The sequence below is a fragment of the Marmota marmota genome, unplaced genomic scaffold (assembly GCF_001458135.2).
Source record: "Marmota marmota marmota unplaced genomic scaffold, marMar, whole genome shotgun sequence".
In the NCBI taxonomy this organism is placed as follows: Eukaryota; Metazoa; Chordata; class Mammalia; order Rodentia; family Sciuridae; genus Marmota; species Marmota marmota.
Window position 1 is genome coordinate 1,144,893 of NW_026000005.1, and position 20,602 is coordinate 1,165,494.

General features: G+C 37.4%; 1 protein-coding gene across 50 annotated transcripts in view; it reads right to left on the reverse strand.

The window, feature by feature from the left end:
• Ttn (titin) overlaps positions 1-20,602 on the reverse strand; it is a 282,873-nt gene that overhangs the window by 238,167 nt on the left and 24,104 nt on the right. For all 50 annotated transcript variants that reach the window (XM_048808084.1, XM_048808057.1, XM_048808041.1 and 47 more), the window contains 25 exons: positions 20,428-20,491; positions 20,091-20,306; positions 18,989-19,131; positions 17,909-18,114; positions 16,961-17,194; positions 16,606-16,850; positions 15,442-15,728; positions 15,158-15,322; positions 14,901-15,069; positions 13,101-14,794; positions 12,682-12,963; positions 11,992-12,258; positions 11,625-11,897; positions 11,158-11,421; positions 10,810-11,070; positions 8,930-9,190; positions 8,162-8,425; positions 7,813-8,073; positions 7,440-7,700; positions 6,693-6,953; positions 6,059-6,200; positions 5,807-5,972; positions 4,425-4,656; positions 2,457-2,741; positions 2,124-2,249 (listed from right to left, as the gene is read on the reverse strand). In XM_048808084.1, coding sequence (XP_048664041.1) covers positions 2,124-2,249; positions 2,457-2,741; positions 4,425-4,656; positions 5,807-5,972; positions 6,059-6,200; positions 6,693-6,953; positions 7,440-7,700; positions 7,813-8,073; positions 8,162-8,425; positions 8,930-9,190; positions 10,810-11,070; positions 11,158-11,421; positions 11,625-11,897; positions 11,992-12,258; positions 12,682-12,963; positions 13,101-14,794; positions 14,901-15,069; positions 15,158-15,322; positions 15,442-15,728; positions 16,606-16,850; positions 16,961-17,194; positions 17,909-18,114; positions 18,989-19,131; positions 20,091-20,306; positions 20,428-20,491 — 7,029 coding nt within the window. The remainder of the gene's footprint in view (positions 1-2,123; positions 2,250-2,456; positions 2,742-4,424; positions 4,657-5,806; positions 5,973-6,058; positions 6,201-6,692; positions 6,954-7,439; positions 7,701-7,812; positions 8,074-8,161; positions 8,426-8,929; positions 9,191-10,809; positions 11,071-11,157; positions 11,422-11,624; positions 11,898-11,991; positions 12,259-12,681; positions 12,964-13,100; positions 14,795-14,900; positions 15,070-15,157; positions 15,323-15,441; positions 15,729-16,605; positions 16,851-16,960; positions 17,195-17,908; positions 18,115-18,988; positions 19,132-20,090; positions 20,307-20,427; positions 20,492-20,602) is intronic.

Consider the following 20,602-nt stretch of genomic DNA (forward strand, 5'->3'; position numbering starts at 1 on the left):
ATTCAATATCTGTCATATAGAAAATATATCTACAAGAGGATGCTTAACCCTGTACATGTATAAGAAACATTACCACACATAGGGAATTAATGATCTCATGAATTTATAAGACTCATTCAAGCATTTAAAGGCATTAGTCATGCAGAAAAGACAGAATTCTTCTCTTTTTACCCCAGAATCTTATAGAAAGCTTAAAATATGTTTTTGCAACAGCTTCAAGGCAAAACTATATTTTTCTATAGACAAAAAATTTATATAAATATAGCTGAGATAACTATTACTACTTTGGATGATTTATATCTGTTTATATGAAAAGCTTTGTATAATATTCAATGAATGGGTAAATTATTTAGTGTAGTTTTAGTGAATCTAATTTTAAAATAATTTTTCTTTATTGTATTAGTAGGATATTATCAGATCAGTCCTGATTTATTGATATTTAGTGTTTCTCAAACACTATGGCTCAATGACAGAAAGTCTCTAATCTTTGCCTGTGTTGCTCATCTAATACTAGACTTTTATGCATATACAGCCTCCATGTGGGTATAATAAAATGAATGCACTGAGCACCAGTCACTTGGCACTGTGCCTATTGGTGCTTTCTGTGTATTGTATTTTAATTATGATCATACAATCCACAGGTCCATTTGGTTTCCAGCTTACCATCTCCATCCTAGAGGAGGAAATCATTAGGTCAGAAGACTTATTGAAACACTAACTTGTTTGGGAAAATAGACCCTGGCAAGGTAGAGATTGGGTTATAAACTAATGGGAGAAGCATAATAAACAAAACAATAAAATTGATTAAGAGTACAGTGAGATACTTGAGCTCTGAAATTTCCCTTTAGTGTTGGTATACAAAAGCCAAGCAAATGAGGCAATGAGTTTCATTTAGGACAAATCAATAATTTATTCCTTTGATTTATCTCATCTCTATCTGTGTAATCATAACTGGTTTGAAATGGCTCTACATGTATTATTTCATTTTTCCAAAGTCAGACTTCTGGGGTGAGGGGAAGGGCTGATAATGTGTGAAATGTAAGCTTCAAATAAAAATAGAAGCAGTGAATTCTGAGTGATTTGTCTATGATGGCACTGGGCATTATACCAATTCAAGTCAGCTAGCTTAATCCTGGTAATGGGCTTCAGTGATTGCTGTTGGTCACATAACAGTCATTCACTGTCCAAGCCAACCCTGCTATGGAGTGCCAGCTATGTACCAGGGTGCTATTCTTGAGTAAGGGTCTACACTTGTTCTCATGAGCTTACTTTCTAATAGGTTCCATGTTGCATGCACCAGGTTCCAGTGCTAGTTCGGTATCTCTCCCTCAAGAGATGAATATTCTAAGATTGAATGCAATAATATCCTCATTTGTGAGGGAAATAGAAACAGATAAACCACACATTTACTGAAGGTCACACATTGGAGCCAAGATTCAAATCTAGCCTCTCTGACCATTAAGCTCCCACTTTTGAACGCTATTGCCTTTCAAAGGAACAGATAATTCATACAGGATTGTTCATAGACTAAATAATGTCTTACATGTAAATGGACTCTTTTTTGAAACACTTGCAGATATTATTATAATTAGTACAATAATAAGTATAGTTTTTGTCATTGTAATGTCTCAATCAGGGGATAAAAGTGCAGCTACATTCATAAGGGAACATGACATTTTTTGACGATTAGTGGAAAACACTGAGCTAATTTTTTTTTTAACTGTGGTGAAAACACACACAATATGCACACACGAGATTTACCACTTTAACCATTTTTAAGGCTATACAACAGTAGTGGAAAATATTCATCTAATTCTTTTTTTTTTTAAATTTTTTTAATATTTATTTTTTAGTTATCGGCGGATACAACATCTTTGTTTTGTATGTGGTGCTGAGGATCGAACCTGGGCCGCGCTCATGCCAGGCGAGCGCGCTACCGCTTGAGCCACATCCCCAGCCCCTCATCTAATTCTTCATTCAATAATTCAAGTGAGCCTGTTAGATACCCATCAAGCTTCACATTATGCATAAGATGTTCGTGATAGAGGAAAAGGTGAGAGAGGATTTTCTTTCCATCATTCTTTGTAAATACTAGCAATGAGAGCTTTCGTGTATAAGCCTACCTGTCCCAGAAACTCGGCATTGAAAACGGGCTGGCCGTCCCTCAGAAGTGACGGTGTCCTGAAGTGGGGCAATAATGGCAGGAGGATAAACTGGCATTTCCTGATCAGGAGACACGACTTCTGGAACTAAACAAAAAGACCAAAGGTTTTGTCATGATTAATTCACCACACAGATCTCACAGAAGGGAGCATGCAGATTTATCTTCATTTATTTTACAATGGAACACTTTCAAAGTTGGGTAGAATCTTTTACAAGTTCCAGATTGTAATTTAAATGCACTGGGAGAGCAAAGAATCTGGCTTGCGGGCTTCATTAGCAAGTAGCACTCCTACCTTCCACTGAAAGTGAAGCAGAGGTCGTGGCAACTCCGTAGTCATTCTTGGCTTCACAGGTGTAGACAGCAGCATCCTCTGGGAAGGCTTCAATGAGCAGAAGCATGTACTCCTGCCCATCATGAAGAAATTTGCACTTGAAGCCAGTGGAAAGCAGCTGTTCCTCCTTGTACCAGGAAATTTTGGGCTGTGGTCTGCCAGATATCACAGCACAGAAACGGGCAGGCTTGCCAGACTGCACAGTGACCGGCTGGAGCTCTTGCAGAATTTGGGGTGGTTCTGGAGCTGGAAGTAAAGGACAGAGACAGCCTATGAAAAAGTGTGAAAACACAGAGAGCACACAGGACTCTACACTCATTTGTTGCCAGAAGCAAAATTTTGGAATTGTGATATCTTTAAATTAAATATTAAAACATTATTTATTCTAAGCAGGAATTTCGCCCTCAAGTAGAAGGAATAGCTTCAGAAGATTTTTTTTTTTAAACATGGGATGGAGGGTATTGCTGAAAATGCAGTTTCTCACTATAATATGTTTATTTTAGTTCCTTGATGGTACATAACATTGAACGCCTAAGATAATTCTAGAACAACTTCTATGAGCTACTTATTTTTAAAAGTCATTTGGAGCCAGGTGCAATAGCGCACATCTATAGTCTTAACTTCTTGGGAGGCTGAGGCAGAAGGATTACAAGTTCAAGGTCAGTCTTGGCAACTTAGGAAGACCTAAGACCAAAATAAAAAATCAAAAGGGGCTAAAGGTATAGCTCAATGATAAAGCACCCCTAAGTTCAATCCATAGTATCAATTAATCAATCAAATAAAAGTCATGCAATGGGGCAGCTCATTCCATTCAGGTTTATTTGTTTTGCAAGGATTTGTGTATATATCATTGTCAGTTCACTATAAACAGGTGCCAGTGAAATGCAATCAGTATGTATTGAAACAATAAATGAATATTATTTCAGATCTAGTTAAGCTCAATTAAGTGATTTTACAAAAATTTCTGTTATGTTACTTAAAGCTTATTCTCAGTGTTGAATGAGCAAGGGGACCTGGGCAGTTCGCAGAACCCAAAGGGAGAGAGGACTTTTACAAGGCCGGTTTCTAACACTACTATAGAAAAGAACTTCATGTCTCAGCTTCTCCACCACTAATACAGAAGTAAAAACTGGATATTATGACCAGTTGGTCTTTTAGGAACCCAGGAAAATGGTTGGTAAATGGTTCACATTTGTGAATCTTGAGTGTTCCTGTGTCTGACTTATGGGTATTGTGTTCAAGATAGAGCCCAGGATAGGGATGGGAGGAAGGTTCTATTTTTCCTCTGTGTATCTACATTAGCCTTCAATCTAGACCAGTCTCAAATTCAGCAATAAGGATTCTAATGAAGAAAGCAGAGGTCTAATGGTACCCGCCTGAGGACAGACTGCTCTCAGGCTCCGCCAGAGTGCTTGGTAGTATGTGGAACTTGAACCTCTGATCTTAGAGCTTGAGGCAATAAGGACCTAAATCCATAGTATCTGTGGCTCTGGACCCTCCCACAGTCTCAAAGGGAATCTTAGGATTCTCCCAGATTCTTCACACCAGAACCTGGAAATGTCTCTATCACCTGTATAATGTTGGTATTGGTACTTAAGCACTTGGGACAGAGAACTAAAACACTTTAATGCAGTATTTAGAATCATATGTGGGACATATAATAATTGACACACAGTGGACATTCAACAGCATTGATCAATCAAAAGAGGATATGGCCTTTAGGTGCTTCCTGGAAATGACCTCTCAATAATACTTGTAATAGCTACCCTCCCTTTCCCAGAAGTATAGTGTGAAAATAAATGTATCTTCAGTCATATAAGTGCCATGTATTCTTTAGAAACTGCCCAGGAACTACCAGAACTTCAGTTACTTAAAAGAGAGGATTACTCCAGATGGATCCATATAATTGGTTAAATCTCTACTACGTACCATTGACATAAAGAGTCACAGAACTCCGGTTCCTTCCTGCCACAAAGGTGTATTCACCCGCATCACTCAGTCTGGTCTCAGAGATAAACATACGGTGGATTCTTCTCTCTACCACATATTGGTGTCGTTCTTGGATTTGGAAATTAATTTCAATGCCATCTTTATACCAATGGGCATCTACATCGTCTTCATTGACCTCAAACTCAACTACAGCACGCTGTTTCTCAATGACCTGTTGATAGAGTAACAAAAAGAAAACTGAAATCTGATCTAGTTTCCTCTTATTTCTAAAACTGTTGATTTGACAAGCACACAAAATCTGTACATTATAAGTTGGCTGATTATGTAATATTCTAATTTTTCCTGCCTAGTCTTTGACAAATGCTACCCAAACTTCTTTTGTAGAGAATCATGTTTATACCTGCACTAATGAGGGAGGCTGTCCAGGGAGACAATCATTTCATCTTTAAATTTTTGCTTCTTAATTAATAATAAAAAAGTAATGACATATTACACTGGGGACTTTCAATTATTTATAGAGCTCTTTGAAGTCACTATTCAACTTGATTTCATATTATATGAACAATAACTTGGCAAGCTAGGTCGGAGTTATTATCTTTGCTTTAAAAGTAAAAAAAAAAAAGGAAAAACAGCAATAAGGTTCAGAATTGGAAAATAAAGACTAGAAGACATTCAGGTGATCTGAATCCTCATTGAAAGCTTTTTCACGATGGCCTAAGGTCTTTGGATAAGCAATATGGTGAAGTTGAACTCAAAAGGTATTTCTCTGAACACATTCCCTCCATTGCATCACTTGGGAAGACTGGTACCCATGAGGACCAACTCTGCAAATACAGTAGAGAGCAAAGGTGTTTGCTCAGCATCCTTAAGAGGAGTCCAGTGCTGCTCAGACTGGAATTCCTCACAGAAAGAGTTCTCAGCACTAAATCCTTGCACACCTGCCTCTCCCTAGATAGAAACCCGAGAATTTTCTACCTCATTTTAAATTTCCTTAATTCTAATTGATGTCTGAACATCATAATTTAAATTTTAGTTCATTTCTGGTTGGTGTTGCTCAGCAAGTGGCCACTTGTTACAGTGAGGTCTCTACACATGCTCTAATTAAAGTACTTAGACAGCTGCTAAGGACACACATATTCCCCAAGTGAGTAGAAACTATGACTAAATTGGTGTCAGCATAAGAATCTAAGCCAGCAGGGATGAGCTGATTTTAATCTTTAAAAGACTGTGGCTAGAAAATGTAGACATCAAACAAACAAAAAAAAAAAAGAAAGAAAATTTAGAAATCAAAAATTAAAATATAAAACTATGGATTAGGCACTATTGATGATGTCTCATAAAATTCAGCTTGTAGACAATACCTGAACCTCCTTTTTAATACTTCGAATGCGAACATCCCTGCCCTCTACAAAGAGGTTAGCAGTGGACATGTTGCCTCCTGCTACCACTGTGTACTGGCCGGCGTCGGACATCCGCGTGGATGGGATCAAAAGGCGGTGGACATATTTCTCCTTCTGAATCTTTATTCTGTGGATGAAATGTAAATTGGAGCTTAATGTATGTGATTCAAAAGAAACAGCATTACTGGGATACAATAAGACAAAATTACTAACCTCTCTGCAATCTGCAGTTCTTGGCCATCTTTCATCCACTGTACAGTAATGTCAGGTTCAGAGACTTCACATTCAAACATGGCTCTCTTTTTCTCAAGAACCTTAATGTCCTTAATGTGTTTCCTGAACTCTATATGACGAGCTGGAAAATAGCATGTAAAAAAGTTGACCATTTTAACAGCCTTACTGATATGTAATTCACATACTATAGAATTCACTCACATAGAGTACACAATTAAATGGCTCCCAGTGTATTCAAATTCAGAGTTGTGCAACCATCACTATAATTTTATAACATTCTAATTTCCCCCAAAAGAAAACAGGTACCCCTTAGCTATCACCCCCATACTCTTCCCACTCTCAATAGATTTGGGTATTCTGGACATTTCATATAAATGGAATTATATAATCTGTGGTCCTTTGTGGCTGACTACTTCTTCCACTTAGTGTAAATTTTTCAATATTCATCCACATTGTAGAACACATCGGTACTTCCTTTTCATTGGTAATTAATATGCCACTGTTTGGAAGTACTACCTTTTATTTATCTCTTTATCAATTGATGGACTAACATTTTATACAGTAGGTTTTATCTTTTTTTTCCCCTATTACTATGACACTTATAAAGCCATACCTTCCACATAAAGTGTGGCTGTCGAGGTTGCTTTTCCAGCCACAAATGTGTAGTCAGCAGCATCTCCAAAGTGAACATTCCTGATGTTCAGTGAGTGTGTGAGCTTTTTGGTTCTCATCTGGCACCTGTCAGTTGACTTGATTTCCACACCATTCTTTAACCATTTGTAAGAGATGCCTTCATAGTTTACTGTCACCTCAAAGGTAATGGTGTCTTTTTCTTCAGCATTGATGTCCTTTAGCATGGATGTAATCATGATTGCTGCAAGGGGGAAAGGGAAAACACCCAAGGAGACTTCACGTAAATACGATGTGTGTGGTAACAGATGCACCATGAAAACTTGATATGTTATTAGTATGTCTGTTGAACAGATTACAATGCAGAGACAGGAGCTTTGATGTCTTCCATATCCTGTACAGGACAATGCCAACTGCGAGAGGAGCAGAAAGATGAAGTGATAGACAATGAAGCATCTTTCTGAGTAGCCTTTCAAAGCTACTATAATTGGGAAATTTTATCCTGGTGGGGGTGCTAGCACCTAACAGTGTGAACACACACTAGATATGTCAGTCAAGTTTTTTTAATTTTTTAATTTTTTGAGTAGAATAAATGTTGGGTAAGGAAAAGTCTAGGATATGAAATAATAATGAGTCCACTGAATATGTGCATTTAAATAAAAAAATATATATATATATATACACACACACACACATATACATACATACATATATGTATTTTTGTACTTACGAGTCACTGTCAGGGTGGCACTGACTTGGTCATTGCCACAGACAAACGTGTATTCTGCTGAATCTTCTGTGCTGGTGTTCATGATGATGAGCTGGTGGAGTTTTCCCTGCACAACTATCTTGAACTTTTCACTCATCTCAATTTCCACTCCATTCTTCAGCCACATGGAAGGGACATTGAAGTGGGACACCTCGCATTCAAAGGAGGCAGTTTTGGTCTCAGGTACCTCAATGCTTTTCATGGTTTTTGTGATGTGTAATGCTAGGGAAAATGAGAGAGAGCACTTCAGTTAATATATTTTATTTTAAAATTAAATGAAACAAAACAAATGGTAGGTAGAATCGTAGAGCAGTGGGGCTGCCTAAAAACTTACTCTCCACAAACAACTTTGCCTTGCACTCCAGTTGCCCCACCACAGCTGTATATTCCCCAGCGTCTGAGGGGGCAATGTTTTGCAGCATCAGCTTGTGGACCTTCCTCTCTGAGACCAGTCTGTGCTTGTCACTTGGCTTAATCTCCACATTCTTATGGAACCATTTTACTGGAACCGTGTCATGGGAAACACTGACTTCGAAGGCAACAGTGGTATTTTCCAAGGCAGTGACATCCTTTGGCTTTTTAATGATCTTGACAGCTAGTGAAGATAGAGAAATTCAGTGATAGGGTTAACTTAATGGTAATCATGAATGACTTCCTTGTAAATTGTTTCCAAGTCAACTTACTCTCAACATGCAGTCTGGCACTGGCTCCCAGCCTTCCAAGCTTGAAGCCATAGACAGACTCATCCACGATGGCACAGTTTTTAATTCTCAGAGTGTAAATTGTTCCTTTGACTGAGATATCATACTTGTCATTGGATTTCAGCACAACCCCATTTTTGATCCACTGGACACCCTTGACATTAGGATGTGTAAGCTCGACGGTAAAAACAGCATCCTGTGTCTCTGTCACTGTGAGATTCTTCAGAGTCTTCTTAATTTTGACAGCTGAAGATGAATTAATGATCGGTTTAGAAAATATTAAAGAACAGCAAGGAAAATAAGTCCTGAACAAGACGATTACCCAGTCATCTTACAAAACAATGGTTACAAAAATTTTGCAGTATGCAGTTCCTCATTCTAAAAGATTATTTAGGGAAACATGGGATTCAGTTGGACATGACATTTTGCAATGTTTTTCTATGTTTGAAATATAGACTGGGATGAAATTTGCATAACCATATACTAATAGCTTAATAGACTGACTGGAGAAGGATGAAAGAGAAATGGGGAATCAGTGTCTGATTTAATTACTTCACAGAGCCTATGAAATAGCTTTATCTCATCACATAGACACATTTGATATGGCTCAGAAGGAAAGTTCAGAGAATTTATAATGTTTTTATGAAATGAAGATTCATATCATCCAAAATGTTTATACCACTTGACTTCTAAAATAACAGTTAAGAAAGCAATATGATTTGGAAAAGATAACTCTGTTATATCACTGACCTTCAACTTTGAGTTTGGCAGATGTTTGGGAAGTGGCCACCTTATAGGTATATTCTCCAATGTCATCTAACTTGGTGGCAGCAATAACAAGTCTCCTTTTGTGGCCATCAGATTCACTTCTGATGTTGTTGCTGAGTGGCAGGTGTTTGCCATCCCTCAACCATTCACCTTCAGAATCAGGGTTGGCAACTTCACATTCAAATATAGCTTCCTGGGATTCAGCTACAGTCTGATCTGTGAGTGGCTTGGAGATTGCCCCACCTTGGGAACAAGAGAAGTACATGTGAGTTCTTTTAAAGTATTTATAGAATAAAGTAATGTTTGTGCAATTTAAAATCAAACTTTGAAACACCAATTTTGAACACTGTGAAATGTCTAATGAGATTATTTTTACCCATATTTAGAAGCTATCACAGAAATCTCTTATTCTACATATGCATGACTAATAACCAGAGAATATACTGGAATCAGAACAGTTTTGCAAAGGAAAAGCAACTGATAAAAATACAGAATTCTGAGAATCATAATGCACAGCACACAAGTTGAATGACCTTTAACTGAGTTCCTTCTTCTAAACATTGTATTTGGTCCCTGTGAGGAATATTTCCTGGAAATATGACTGATATTTGGTTGGGAACATTTTGCTAAACAAAATGTTTAAGTCATTAATGCTTTTATAGGATTGAGGACTCCTGTATACTAAAAATCAATGTGTTGACAAATGTCACCTCTCCCAAACAGTTTCTTCCACTGCCTCTTCCATCATCATCAGAAATAATTGCTTTAACAATTCAGTTGCTTATGTAGCTTATGTATCTGTTCCCCTCTAAAATTTGAGTTCTTCAGGAAAAAATATCATAACTCACTCATTTTCATGTCCTGAGCTTCTAAAAGTACCTGGCCTATGGTAGGCACTTTAAAAATGTTGAGTGAAATCACCAAAGAACTCATAGTTTTTTCCTTGTTTTCACACACTTAAAAACATGTAGTTTACATTAAACATATCAAAGTGCAGAAGTTGAGATTTTGTTGTATTGTATTTTTATGGTCAAATCTCAGAGGAAATCTTATGATGTAATAAAGCATAAATTATTAAACTTTCATACCACTTTTACTATCTAACTTGCTTATATACCAAGTGGCATGGACCACACAATTTAATCTGAATGTAGTATTTTAATTCCTCTGTTATTAAATTATAACAAACCAAAAAATTGATGATGATTTCTAGTTATTGTTGAAAACTAGTTTATGCATTTGATCTTTCATTTTAAAGCTAAGCATCTCTGATGAATGGGACTGGTATTATTCCTACTCATGTCATAAGAGATAAACAGATATGCAGAGTTGTGTTAACATGCATTCATTGGGTGCACAAAAAGTATGAAGGAAATAAGAGAAATGAAGTTTAAAGAAGCAAGAGTTTATTTCCTAAAATAAGGAAATAAACCTTTACAGTAGGAAAGTTTAAATAAAACTCAATTGGGTAAACCTTTATTGATCGTAGGTCATGTGGAGTACACAGAGAAGAGAAAGAAGTCCAGATTTAAGGGGTTTATCTTATGAGTGGGAAGAGGAAACAGGGAATAAGACAAGTATTTAACAAGGGTCAAGTGATCCTGGAGTCAGAGGAGAAAGAGATCCTATTCCAGCAAGGAAACTGAAGGAGGTTTTACAGAGGAGATGGCATGTGAGGTAAGCCCTGGTGAACGTTTGGCATTTAGGCTGGTGGGGGAAATGTTGAGGGTACTAGAAATCTATGTGAGTAGAGACATGGAAGTGGAAAATGGATGGGAATTGGGGGAGAATTGGGCAACAATTGCTTAAATGAAAACAGACTGTCCACAGAAGAGATAAAGTGAAACAAAACGTGTACCAACCTGCCACTGTAAGTTTTCCAGATGTCATATTTTCTCCAGCATAAAATGTATATTCTCCTTCATCATCTTTCATCATGTTTAGAACTGTCAATTTGTATATCTTCCCATGAGCTTCAATTTTATATTTAGAACTGGGTTTGATTTCCTTGTCCTTAAAATTCCATAAGACATCGATTCCTGAGTGGGATAGCTCAACCTCAAAGACCACGTTCTGAGTTTCTGTGCAGGTAAGGTCATGAAGACCTCTGATAATTTTAATTTCTAGGGAAAAATTAAATAACAAATTGGTTATTATCATAGTTGGAAAGTAGAATGCTTAAAATAATGACTGAATGAAATAACCCTTACTTTCCACAGAGAGGTCACAGCTGGTTTCAACTCTGCCAACCATCAGCTTGTAAGGTCCTTCGTCTGAAGCATGAGTTCGGTTAATCACAAGTCGCTGCTTAGTGCCTTTGACAATGGCTTGTACACGGTCATCGGGCTTGATCTGTTCATCGTTCACATACCACTTAACAGAAGTGACATCAGGGACTGAGACCTTACATTCGAGCACAGCCTTGGTACCCTCGATCACGTTGACATCTTTTAGAGGTGTTATCACATCAACGCCTGCAAAAGCAGACAAGGATTAAAAAAAAAATTATGATCAGAATTTTGTTTAAGATGTCTTCTCATTAAAGTTCTTTTTCTCACATGTTAATGTAACCATGAAACTAGAGCTGGGGTGTAGCTCAGTATGTGTGTGATCCCAGGCTCAATTTCTAGCATTGCAAAAATGAAATGATATGCAAAAGTATATAAGTAACACTCACTATAGACTGAGACACGTCCACTGGTGGAGAGTCCAAGGGAAGGAATGGTGAAGGAGTAGTTTCCAGCATCTTCCTTGGTCATGTCTTCAATGAGCAGCATGTGGGACTGTTTGTCAATCACGATGTGAACTCGGTCACTGTGCTGGACTTCTTGGCCATCTTTCATCCAGATGCCTTCCACGTTTTCTAAGGAGACTTTAACTTCAAGCTGGACAATGTCACCCTCGCAGACTTTTTGATCACTAAGTCCTTGTAGAATAGCAATGGGGCGGGCTGTGAAATATTGAGCAAAAAAGAACATCATGATTATTTTGTTCGATCAACCATCATGAGCTTACTGATGGCTGATGGGAGTGGGAAGACTTACGTTTCATTTTAAGGTGACAAGTTGTCTTTTTCCCATCGATAACAAAGCTGTATTCTCCCTGATCCTCTTTGGTTACATCCTTGACTGTGAGGTTCTGACGTCCTCGGCGAGATGTGATTGTGTATTTGCCATTGGACTTAAGCTCCACACCATTATGATACCATTTCCCTTCTATATTTTCTGGGGACACGATACACTCTAACTCTCCTGAAAATGATTCTGGAACTTCTATGTCCTGAAGTTCTTTGACAAACTCCACAACAGCACCTGAAGTATAAGATAAGAGTAAACTGATTTCTCTGGAGAGTTCTATATCAAGACTTAGGATAGAGACAATGCCCTGTATAGCTTTTCTTTCTCCCATGCTATCAGGAATATTTCTAATATTTGCCTGCTAACAGACTGAAAATTTTTCAACAAAAGGAGTTATTTTAATTTTTTATTATTTTTGAAAGCAGAGTTATATTTCATAGAATTTTTAAAGTGAAATATCAAAGTAATATTGCTTTAAAAAAAACCCTACCATCAATATTCTTAATAGGGATATAAATTCATGATTCTTGCTAAGAAGCTTATGGCTGATTCTCAAAGAAATTATATTTTCATGAAAGTAAAATTGCATAACTAATTTTGTCACAAACCAAAGGTGACTTTACAACTTAAGTAAACAATGACATCATTATTTTCTACCTTCAACAATAAGTTTTGCTGTTGTTTTGACATTTTCATCTTCTACAAGAACACAGCTGTAGTCTTCAGCATCAGAGGAGTCAATGGTCAGCACAGAGAGGAAGTGGACCTTTCTGTCTGAGTGCATCCTGTATTTATCTCCTTCATGCACCTCCATGCCATCTTTATACCATTTCACTTTGACAAATGGCTCTGAAGTTTCACACTCAAACGTTGCCATGGTGTCCTTTTCCTTAGCAACGACATCTTGTAATTCCTGTGTGAAAGTGATCAATTGCTTGGCTACAAGGGGGGAGAAAAAAGCACATTATGTTAAATTTATAATATGAGCAATAGGAAAAGAAAACTTTAAAACTATGCTATTGGATATTCATGGACACATAGAGGCAGGTCCATTAAATGAAAGATTTTCAAATTACCTTGGACAAGTAAGAATGCATGACTTGAGGTTTCTCCAGCTATATTGACAGCTTTAACCATGATGCTGGCTGAGTCCTCGGCAGTCACATCTCTTATGACCAATTCACAAACATTGTCCTCTGGCCAGTACCAGTAGATTCGGTCAGATCGCTCAATTTTCACACCATTTTTGTACCATTCACATTCAGGGTCTGGTTTCCCCACAACTCTGACCCTGAAGTGTGCATCAGATCCTTGACCTACTGTTTGACTCTGGATTCTTTCAAAGATTTTGGGTGCCTCCATACTAGGGCTAAGTTCAATTCTATCAGGTTTAAATGTTGGAATAGTGATTTTGCCTTCTTCGGCAAGGGCTTTCTTCTCCTCTTCAGTTAACTCTTTGGTCCAGTGGAGAAGTTCATCTTTCGTCTTCTTCAGGAGTTCTTCATAGGATTCGTCCTTCTTCCGAGACTTGAGCTCCACGGCTGTGATGGCTTCATAATATCCCTCCTCAGTTCTGCGCTTGAATTTACTGCGCAGCTCTTCCGACTCCTCAGACACTTTTTCATGGGTGATTCTTTCTGCCCTCTTCAATCTCACGATTTCTTTGGTTTCGCTGGTGTCGACAGGTCGATCTACCTTTTGTACTTCAAACTGAAGTTTTCCAGGTTCATGAACCTGAAACTCAGGCTTTGGTTCAGGAGCTCGCCTAAGGACAGACCTGAAATCTTCCCTCTGTTGGATCTCAAGTTTCACTTTATGCTCTATCACACCTTCAGGATTTTCTGCCGTGACCTTGACTTCACCCGTATCATATGATTTGCAGTCCACTATGTCCAGATAATGAATGCCATCATAGCGAACTCTGAACCGTTTGCTTTTGCGAATGAGCTGTCCGTTGAGGTACCAGTTGACCTTGGGCTGAGGGTAGCCTGTTACTCGGCAGCGGAATCTAGCTGTCTCCCCTTCAAGCACTCTTACTGGCTCTGGGAACAAGACGATGTCTGGCTTTTGCTTTTCCTTTTGATCTGTTGTTACACCTGTAAGTGCACCTTCATGAGCCATTCTCTCTAATTCCTCAATTCTCTGCAGGCCTTTCCTCCCCTCAGGCAACTGAGATTCTTCCACAAGACTTTTCTCATCTTTAACGATAAGGGTAGCAGATGTGTGATCTGTTCCATATTTGTTAGTGGCTCTGCAAGTAATGACGCCACTGTCTCTATTATATGCAACTCCATAATCAAGACTGCAGTACCCAAATTCATTGATCATACGGAGCCTGTTGGCTGCTTCCAGGGGCTTTCCATCATGAAGCCACTCCACTACCATTGTTGGGTCACCAATCGGTGTTAGTCTGCATTCAAAATGGGCAGGTCCGAAGCGCTTAAGTCTTAGGGAAGTGAGTTTTTTCTTGAAAAAAGGTTTCTGTTGTTTCTCTTTGTCATAGAGGTCACCTTCTTCCCACTGCTCTTGACCATATCGCAAATGGAGGGGCTCCAGTTCTGGGGCTGCAATCTCCTTTGCTCTATATGTCCCACGTGGAATGATTAATTTTCTCTCTGGTTCAGGCTCTGCAAACTCAACTTCAACATTTACTTTGCACCTTGTGGTGTCTCGGCCAGCCTTATTAATAGCAGTTGCAGTGTACCAGGCAGAGTCTTGGCTGACAGTGGAATCGATTTTAAGGGCAGCTTCTCCCTTGGTTCCTTCAATCCTATAAAAAGTGAAAAAAAAATGTCAATAATATAGAAGTAGTATTACTTCCTTGGTTACTGAACTTGCACAATGAGCTTAATTGCTGTATTTTCAAACAAACTTGCCTGATTCTTGGATATTTATGAGGTACGATGATGTCACTGTTTTTCAACCATACGATGTCAGGGTTGGGGTTACCAGTAGCTCTGACTTTCATTTCAAGCAGGGAGCCTTCCTTGATGTTGACATTTTTCAGTTTTTCCACAAATGCTGGTTTTACCTGATGTTCCACAGCTGAAAGAGGAAGGTCACGATTTAGAATTGAGGAGGGCTGTTTACAATCCAAGAGATGAGGTGGTTTCTTTGTTTTTATTTTATTTACCTTCCACAGTTAAAATCACTGAAATTGAAGATTTCCCTGCCCTATTTTGGGCAACCACAGTCCATTCCCCAGAATCACTGGGCGTTGCAGGAACAATAATGAGTGATTGGGTACCATCTTCTTTAATGACTACCTTATGGGTATAGTCATTGACGACTTGCTGGCCTGTTAAAAAAAATACGTACATACAAAAACAGATTTAAAATAAATTTTTAAAGTTCTTGGACACACACACACTAGCCTTTTTGTGTGTTTAATAATTCATTGAACAAAACTAAACTTACCATTATGAAACCAGAATGTTTCTGGCATAGGTCTACCCACAACCTTTAAGTCAAATCTGGCAGTTTGTCCTTCTAAACACTTGAAGGAAGCAGGTTTTAACACGAAGACTGGCTTATACAGTCTCTCAAGTTGTGACTCGTCTGTTTCCTCCAGCCTACGTCCCGGGGACATCCGTGCAGGGGACATTCTTGCAGGGGACATTCTTGCAGGGGACATCCGTGCAGGGGACATCCGTGCAGGGGACATGCGTATAGGAGACCTGCTCACTGAACGTGGAGAGACAGACCTGAAAAATCAAGGCAAAACAGAATATTTTCACAAAACATTTAGAAAATTCAGCAAAATAATAAACAATTTTCTCTTATTTGGTAAGGTCATTTTAGAATTTACTTATTGTGTGTACCTTAAAAGTACCTTAAATTCATTGGGATCCAAAAATAGAATATATAATTATTCTCCAAATTATGTGGTTTTTTTCCCCCGTATAGTCTTATTCCTGGTCAGTAATCATTCAACACATCTAGACACTCAGGCTCAAAGTCTTGAAACTATCCTTATTACTGTCTTTTCCTCACCATCTGGATTTAATTAGTCAACATACCTTCTTGGTTCAACTACTAAGACATCTTAATTGATTAATTGGTTAAATAAACTAATGAATAAGTTATGGGAAAAGAAAAATATACTATTTTATCTAAAGGAGGAAAACAGAAATTACATTTAAAAACCAAACCAAACCATATTTACATATTGTAGCCAAACCAGGCTGGATTTATAATCCTGGCACAACCACTAACAGCTAGGTGAACTAAGGCAATCTGCAAAGGTTCCCAGAGTCTCAGTGTTCCAATTTATAAGAAAGCATTAATAATGCCTACATTGTAGGGCTATTGCATGAATTAAAGATAACATCTATGAAGATCATGTGTTAAATAAATAAGAGCTATTGTGATATTAGGTATAAGCACTAAGAAAATGAATAGCATGGTACACTAACGAAATTATTTGTTCATTCCACATAAGTGCAAGAAAGAAGAACTCTAGACAGTTGTCAGTATTTGCCAATGGTACATTTCTGTGTGATCTCAGCCATTTGCTACTGGGATGTTTGGTGTTTAAACACAATTTACACACTAAGCAACTCAATTCCCTACAAATCTCACCTGATTCTGCTCATGGGTTCTGGTGTGGGTATGTAAGTTGGAGCTGAAAGTGGTGCTGCAGGCTCTACATACAACTTTCCTGAGCAAATTGCATTTCCTTTAATATTGCTAGCAAATGCAGTATAGATTCCTTCATCTTCTGGAAGAACAACAGGTATACGCAGACTAGCTCTGCCATCTTGTAGAAAGTCCATCTGGTATCTTTCTCCATGTTTGATACGTTTGCCATCTTTGTACCACGCAATCTGCCAAGAACACCAAGCAAATGTTAATGAAATTTGGATAAAATAGTTGTAGTGTAACTTATCTGTATCATTATTGTAGCATGGAGGTTTGATAAGTATTTATATTCTACCTTGGGTAATGGATATCCAGACATCTTGCAATGAAAAGTGACACCCATCCCTTCTAGAATTCTATAATTCTTGATTCTTAATTCAAATCCTGATTCAATGGCTTCAGATTCAGAAATATCAACTGCCATCTTTTCTTCTCCATCTTCTTCAAGAAGTTCTTCTAATGTAGTTTTTATTATTCTGTATTCAATTTCTTTAATGAGTCTCTCTTCAAAAGTAGAAATATGGAATTCCTGTGCAGTAGAAACATGATGTGTTAGAAAGACATATCCTCACTGATAGAAATTCTTTAAAGTTGTGTATTAGTTTCTGTGTTAAGGAATGACTGAAGTTTTGTACCTCCATTTTAAATAAAATTTATGTTTTTATTGAAAAATTTTTATTTGTTTTAATTAGTTATACATGACAGTAGAATGCATTTATGTACTTTGATATACATAATGGGGTATAATTTCTAATTTTTCTGATTATACATGTTGTAGGATCACATTGGTCATATACTCATATATTTAACTGTTGAAAAGAACCCACATGACTCTTGTTATTTTTGGTTTGGTTTTGAATCTACAAAAAAGTCACTTTTGCCAGTGTATGCTGTGGCATCTTGGGTAAAATAGTATTTTCAGTATGGGTTACATTTGGAATGTTCATCATACAGATATAGGTGTCTTGGCATTAATGGACTTACTTGTGCTAATATTTATATTTTTTCCTAAACCTCATATCAAAACTCATGTTTTTTGCATATATACAATCTCTGTTTCTCAAGTTCCAGGAGCAATACATCACAAAGATTAAGGAAATTTGCTAACAGTGGATTTAGACACATAAATAGTTGTCTAACCCTGATCTCATCACTTGAAAGTGAAAATATCAAACTAAAAAGGGGTATTGCTGGAGAAAAGCATAATTTATGAGACAACTTAGAATGTTATTGTTATACTCACCTGGTCTTCTATAAATGTTCTGACCATTACAGTATCTTTGGCCATTTTCTTCCTAATTAAGGCCTGTTCTTTTTCATATTCTTTTTCATACTCAGAGTATGCAAATCCAGGTGCTATTTCTCCAACTTTGGGTTCCTGAACAAATGCAGTCATTTGTGTCTGGTAAAGTATTTCTTGCTGGGATTTCATCAGTGAATCATAATCAGCTAGGAGTTAAGAGCATAAGTTAATTTTTGATATTCTTACAAAAATGAATGCCCTATTCATTCAGACAAGCCTAAACAAGGGAAAGTTTAATAATGAAGAACCAGTTTTCCAAATTTCTACTGTCAAATTGCTTAATAAATATCAAATTGAATTTAAAAACCAAACTTATAGTAACAAGTCAAACTATTGTTGAAAAAAATTTTCAGTAGTCAGTCCTTTAGATCTACTCTAAAGGTTTTCCTGATTTGCTGTGTGGTTTTTTTGTTATTCATTTTCCTTTCTGATTCTTGTGTGTTTTAGCTGCTAAATAGGGATAATAAAATAACTTCCTCTAAGGGATGTGGAGCAGATCAAATGAGACAGAGCTGTTCACTGTAAATGTAAACAGCTAGCAGAGATAATGGTGACCTACAGACATTTTGTGTTTGGCATGAATGTTACTACTTTCTTTTCCTTCAAATGATGAACATCAAAAATCTTGATTTCTAGCTTTTAAAATATTGGCAGCTCTAGCAACATTGAACTTGGTTTGTGCTTGCTTGGCGTCAACACATGGGAGATGGGAGCTACCGCTCCTTGAGGCAAGACATGTACGCCAGTTTGCCACTGTCTTCATTGAGCTCATGCATGTTACCTGGCTGGCCCTCGAAGGGACCTGGATCTAGAATCCCTGCATTGCAAGAGTGGGCAATAGAAGCTATCCTTCAATAAATGGAACTCCTGACAGAACCTCAGAAATTCAGCCTTAGAATGGTCTGAAGCTGAGGCCAACAGAAGGAATAAGTCTCAGAATTTGGATACTGCAACAGGGCACAGCTGCTTCATTGCATTTCACTTCTTATCAGGCACATAGAAACTACTCTTTGAACTTACCTTCTTCAAGTAAGGAAGCGGAGGCAGAAGTTTCTCCGTGCTTATTACGGATAACAATAGTGTATTCTCCTGCATCATCGGCGAAGGTCATAGAAATCACCAGTCTGCATTCACCAGTTTGTTTGTTGTAACTTACTTTGTATCTTTATGGAAATGAATAAACAAGAAAATCAGTTCTAAACAACCCTTCTGAGAGTAAAAAAAAAATGGACTTGTTTATCAATGAATCTGTGATATAAAATTCAATAATCATAAACATGTGACTAAGCTCTACCATAGACTATAATTATAAAATTGCTGAAAACTGAGGAAAATACATGTATATGAGTAATGAGGGACAAGGAAGTTAAAAATTTAATTTTAGAGACTATTTGAATATATCTTTATCTTAAAGAATATTTAAATATTCTTTAAAATATGGAGTATAACACTGCTTATGGAAATAAGTAGCTTCAGCATTCATGTGAGAAAATGATGAGGTTATTTAATCAACAGTTATCTTCTCTTTATTCATTATTTCACTTGAAGATCAAATGAATAGCAAAAATAAAATTTTTAAATATTTTAATATTAAGTCTCTGGAATACTATATTTAACATGACATTTTTAAGTTATCAAGTTGCCCTTTTTGACTTAAAAAAAAACTGTAGGATATTTAGAACTAGATTTTATATTCAATTTCAGAAAATTCATTAACATAGCTTCTCATACATGACAAGCTTTTTTTCTTCATTACATTACCCCTATTTTTTTAATCTTTTAACTTAATTATTACTTTTTTTTTTAAATTGAAAGTTATCTTGAATCCATTCTGGGAGAGAGGGTCAGACAGAGAGTGTGTATATGTATAAAATGTTCTATTTCACTAGCACTATCAATGAATTAAACTAGACTATATCTCCCATCCACTTTGGTCACAAAGTTTTATTTCTCAATAATATTCTGCATAAAATGTAAAAACACCTCAGAACAGTGATGAAAGCTCTGTAGTGAAAGATTCTATGTGCAGGAGTTGGTGGCATAGATAAATTCTACTTCTCTCTAGACTTCTTCTATATATTGCACAACCACAGTGAACTCTGTTATACAGCTGTCAAAATACCTGTATCCAGTTGTTAGAGGAACACCAGATTTTTTCCAGTAGACATGGGGCTTTGGGTTGCCTCCAACCTGGCATTCAAACACGATGCTCCCACCTTCCACCAGTTTCTGGACCACTGGTTTTGTAATGAAGAAAGGGGCGGCAGGTTCTCCGGGCCCTGCTTGTTCCTCTGTGATGCTAGTATCAGTCATTACCACATCTCTTGACTCAACAAAGCTGGAAGAGAATTCCCTTTGCATTAGCTTCTGGGTTACAACTGGCCAATACTAAAAGGACAAAATATCAAAAACTGTGCCAAAACAGCAGCTAATTGGCAAAAGAATGTTTTTGTTCTTACCGTTTCTCTTCAGTGGTGAATTTCTCAGTCACCGCTGTTGTTTCCTTTTCAAACTCTTCTGAAACTAGAAGACGACAAAATTTCTCACTGAAGTGAGCTATTTAGTCTGCTCCATTAGTGACTTCTGCTTGGCAATGACAGTTAAGTGGACCCCATAATCTATCCCCCCCCCCCC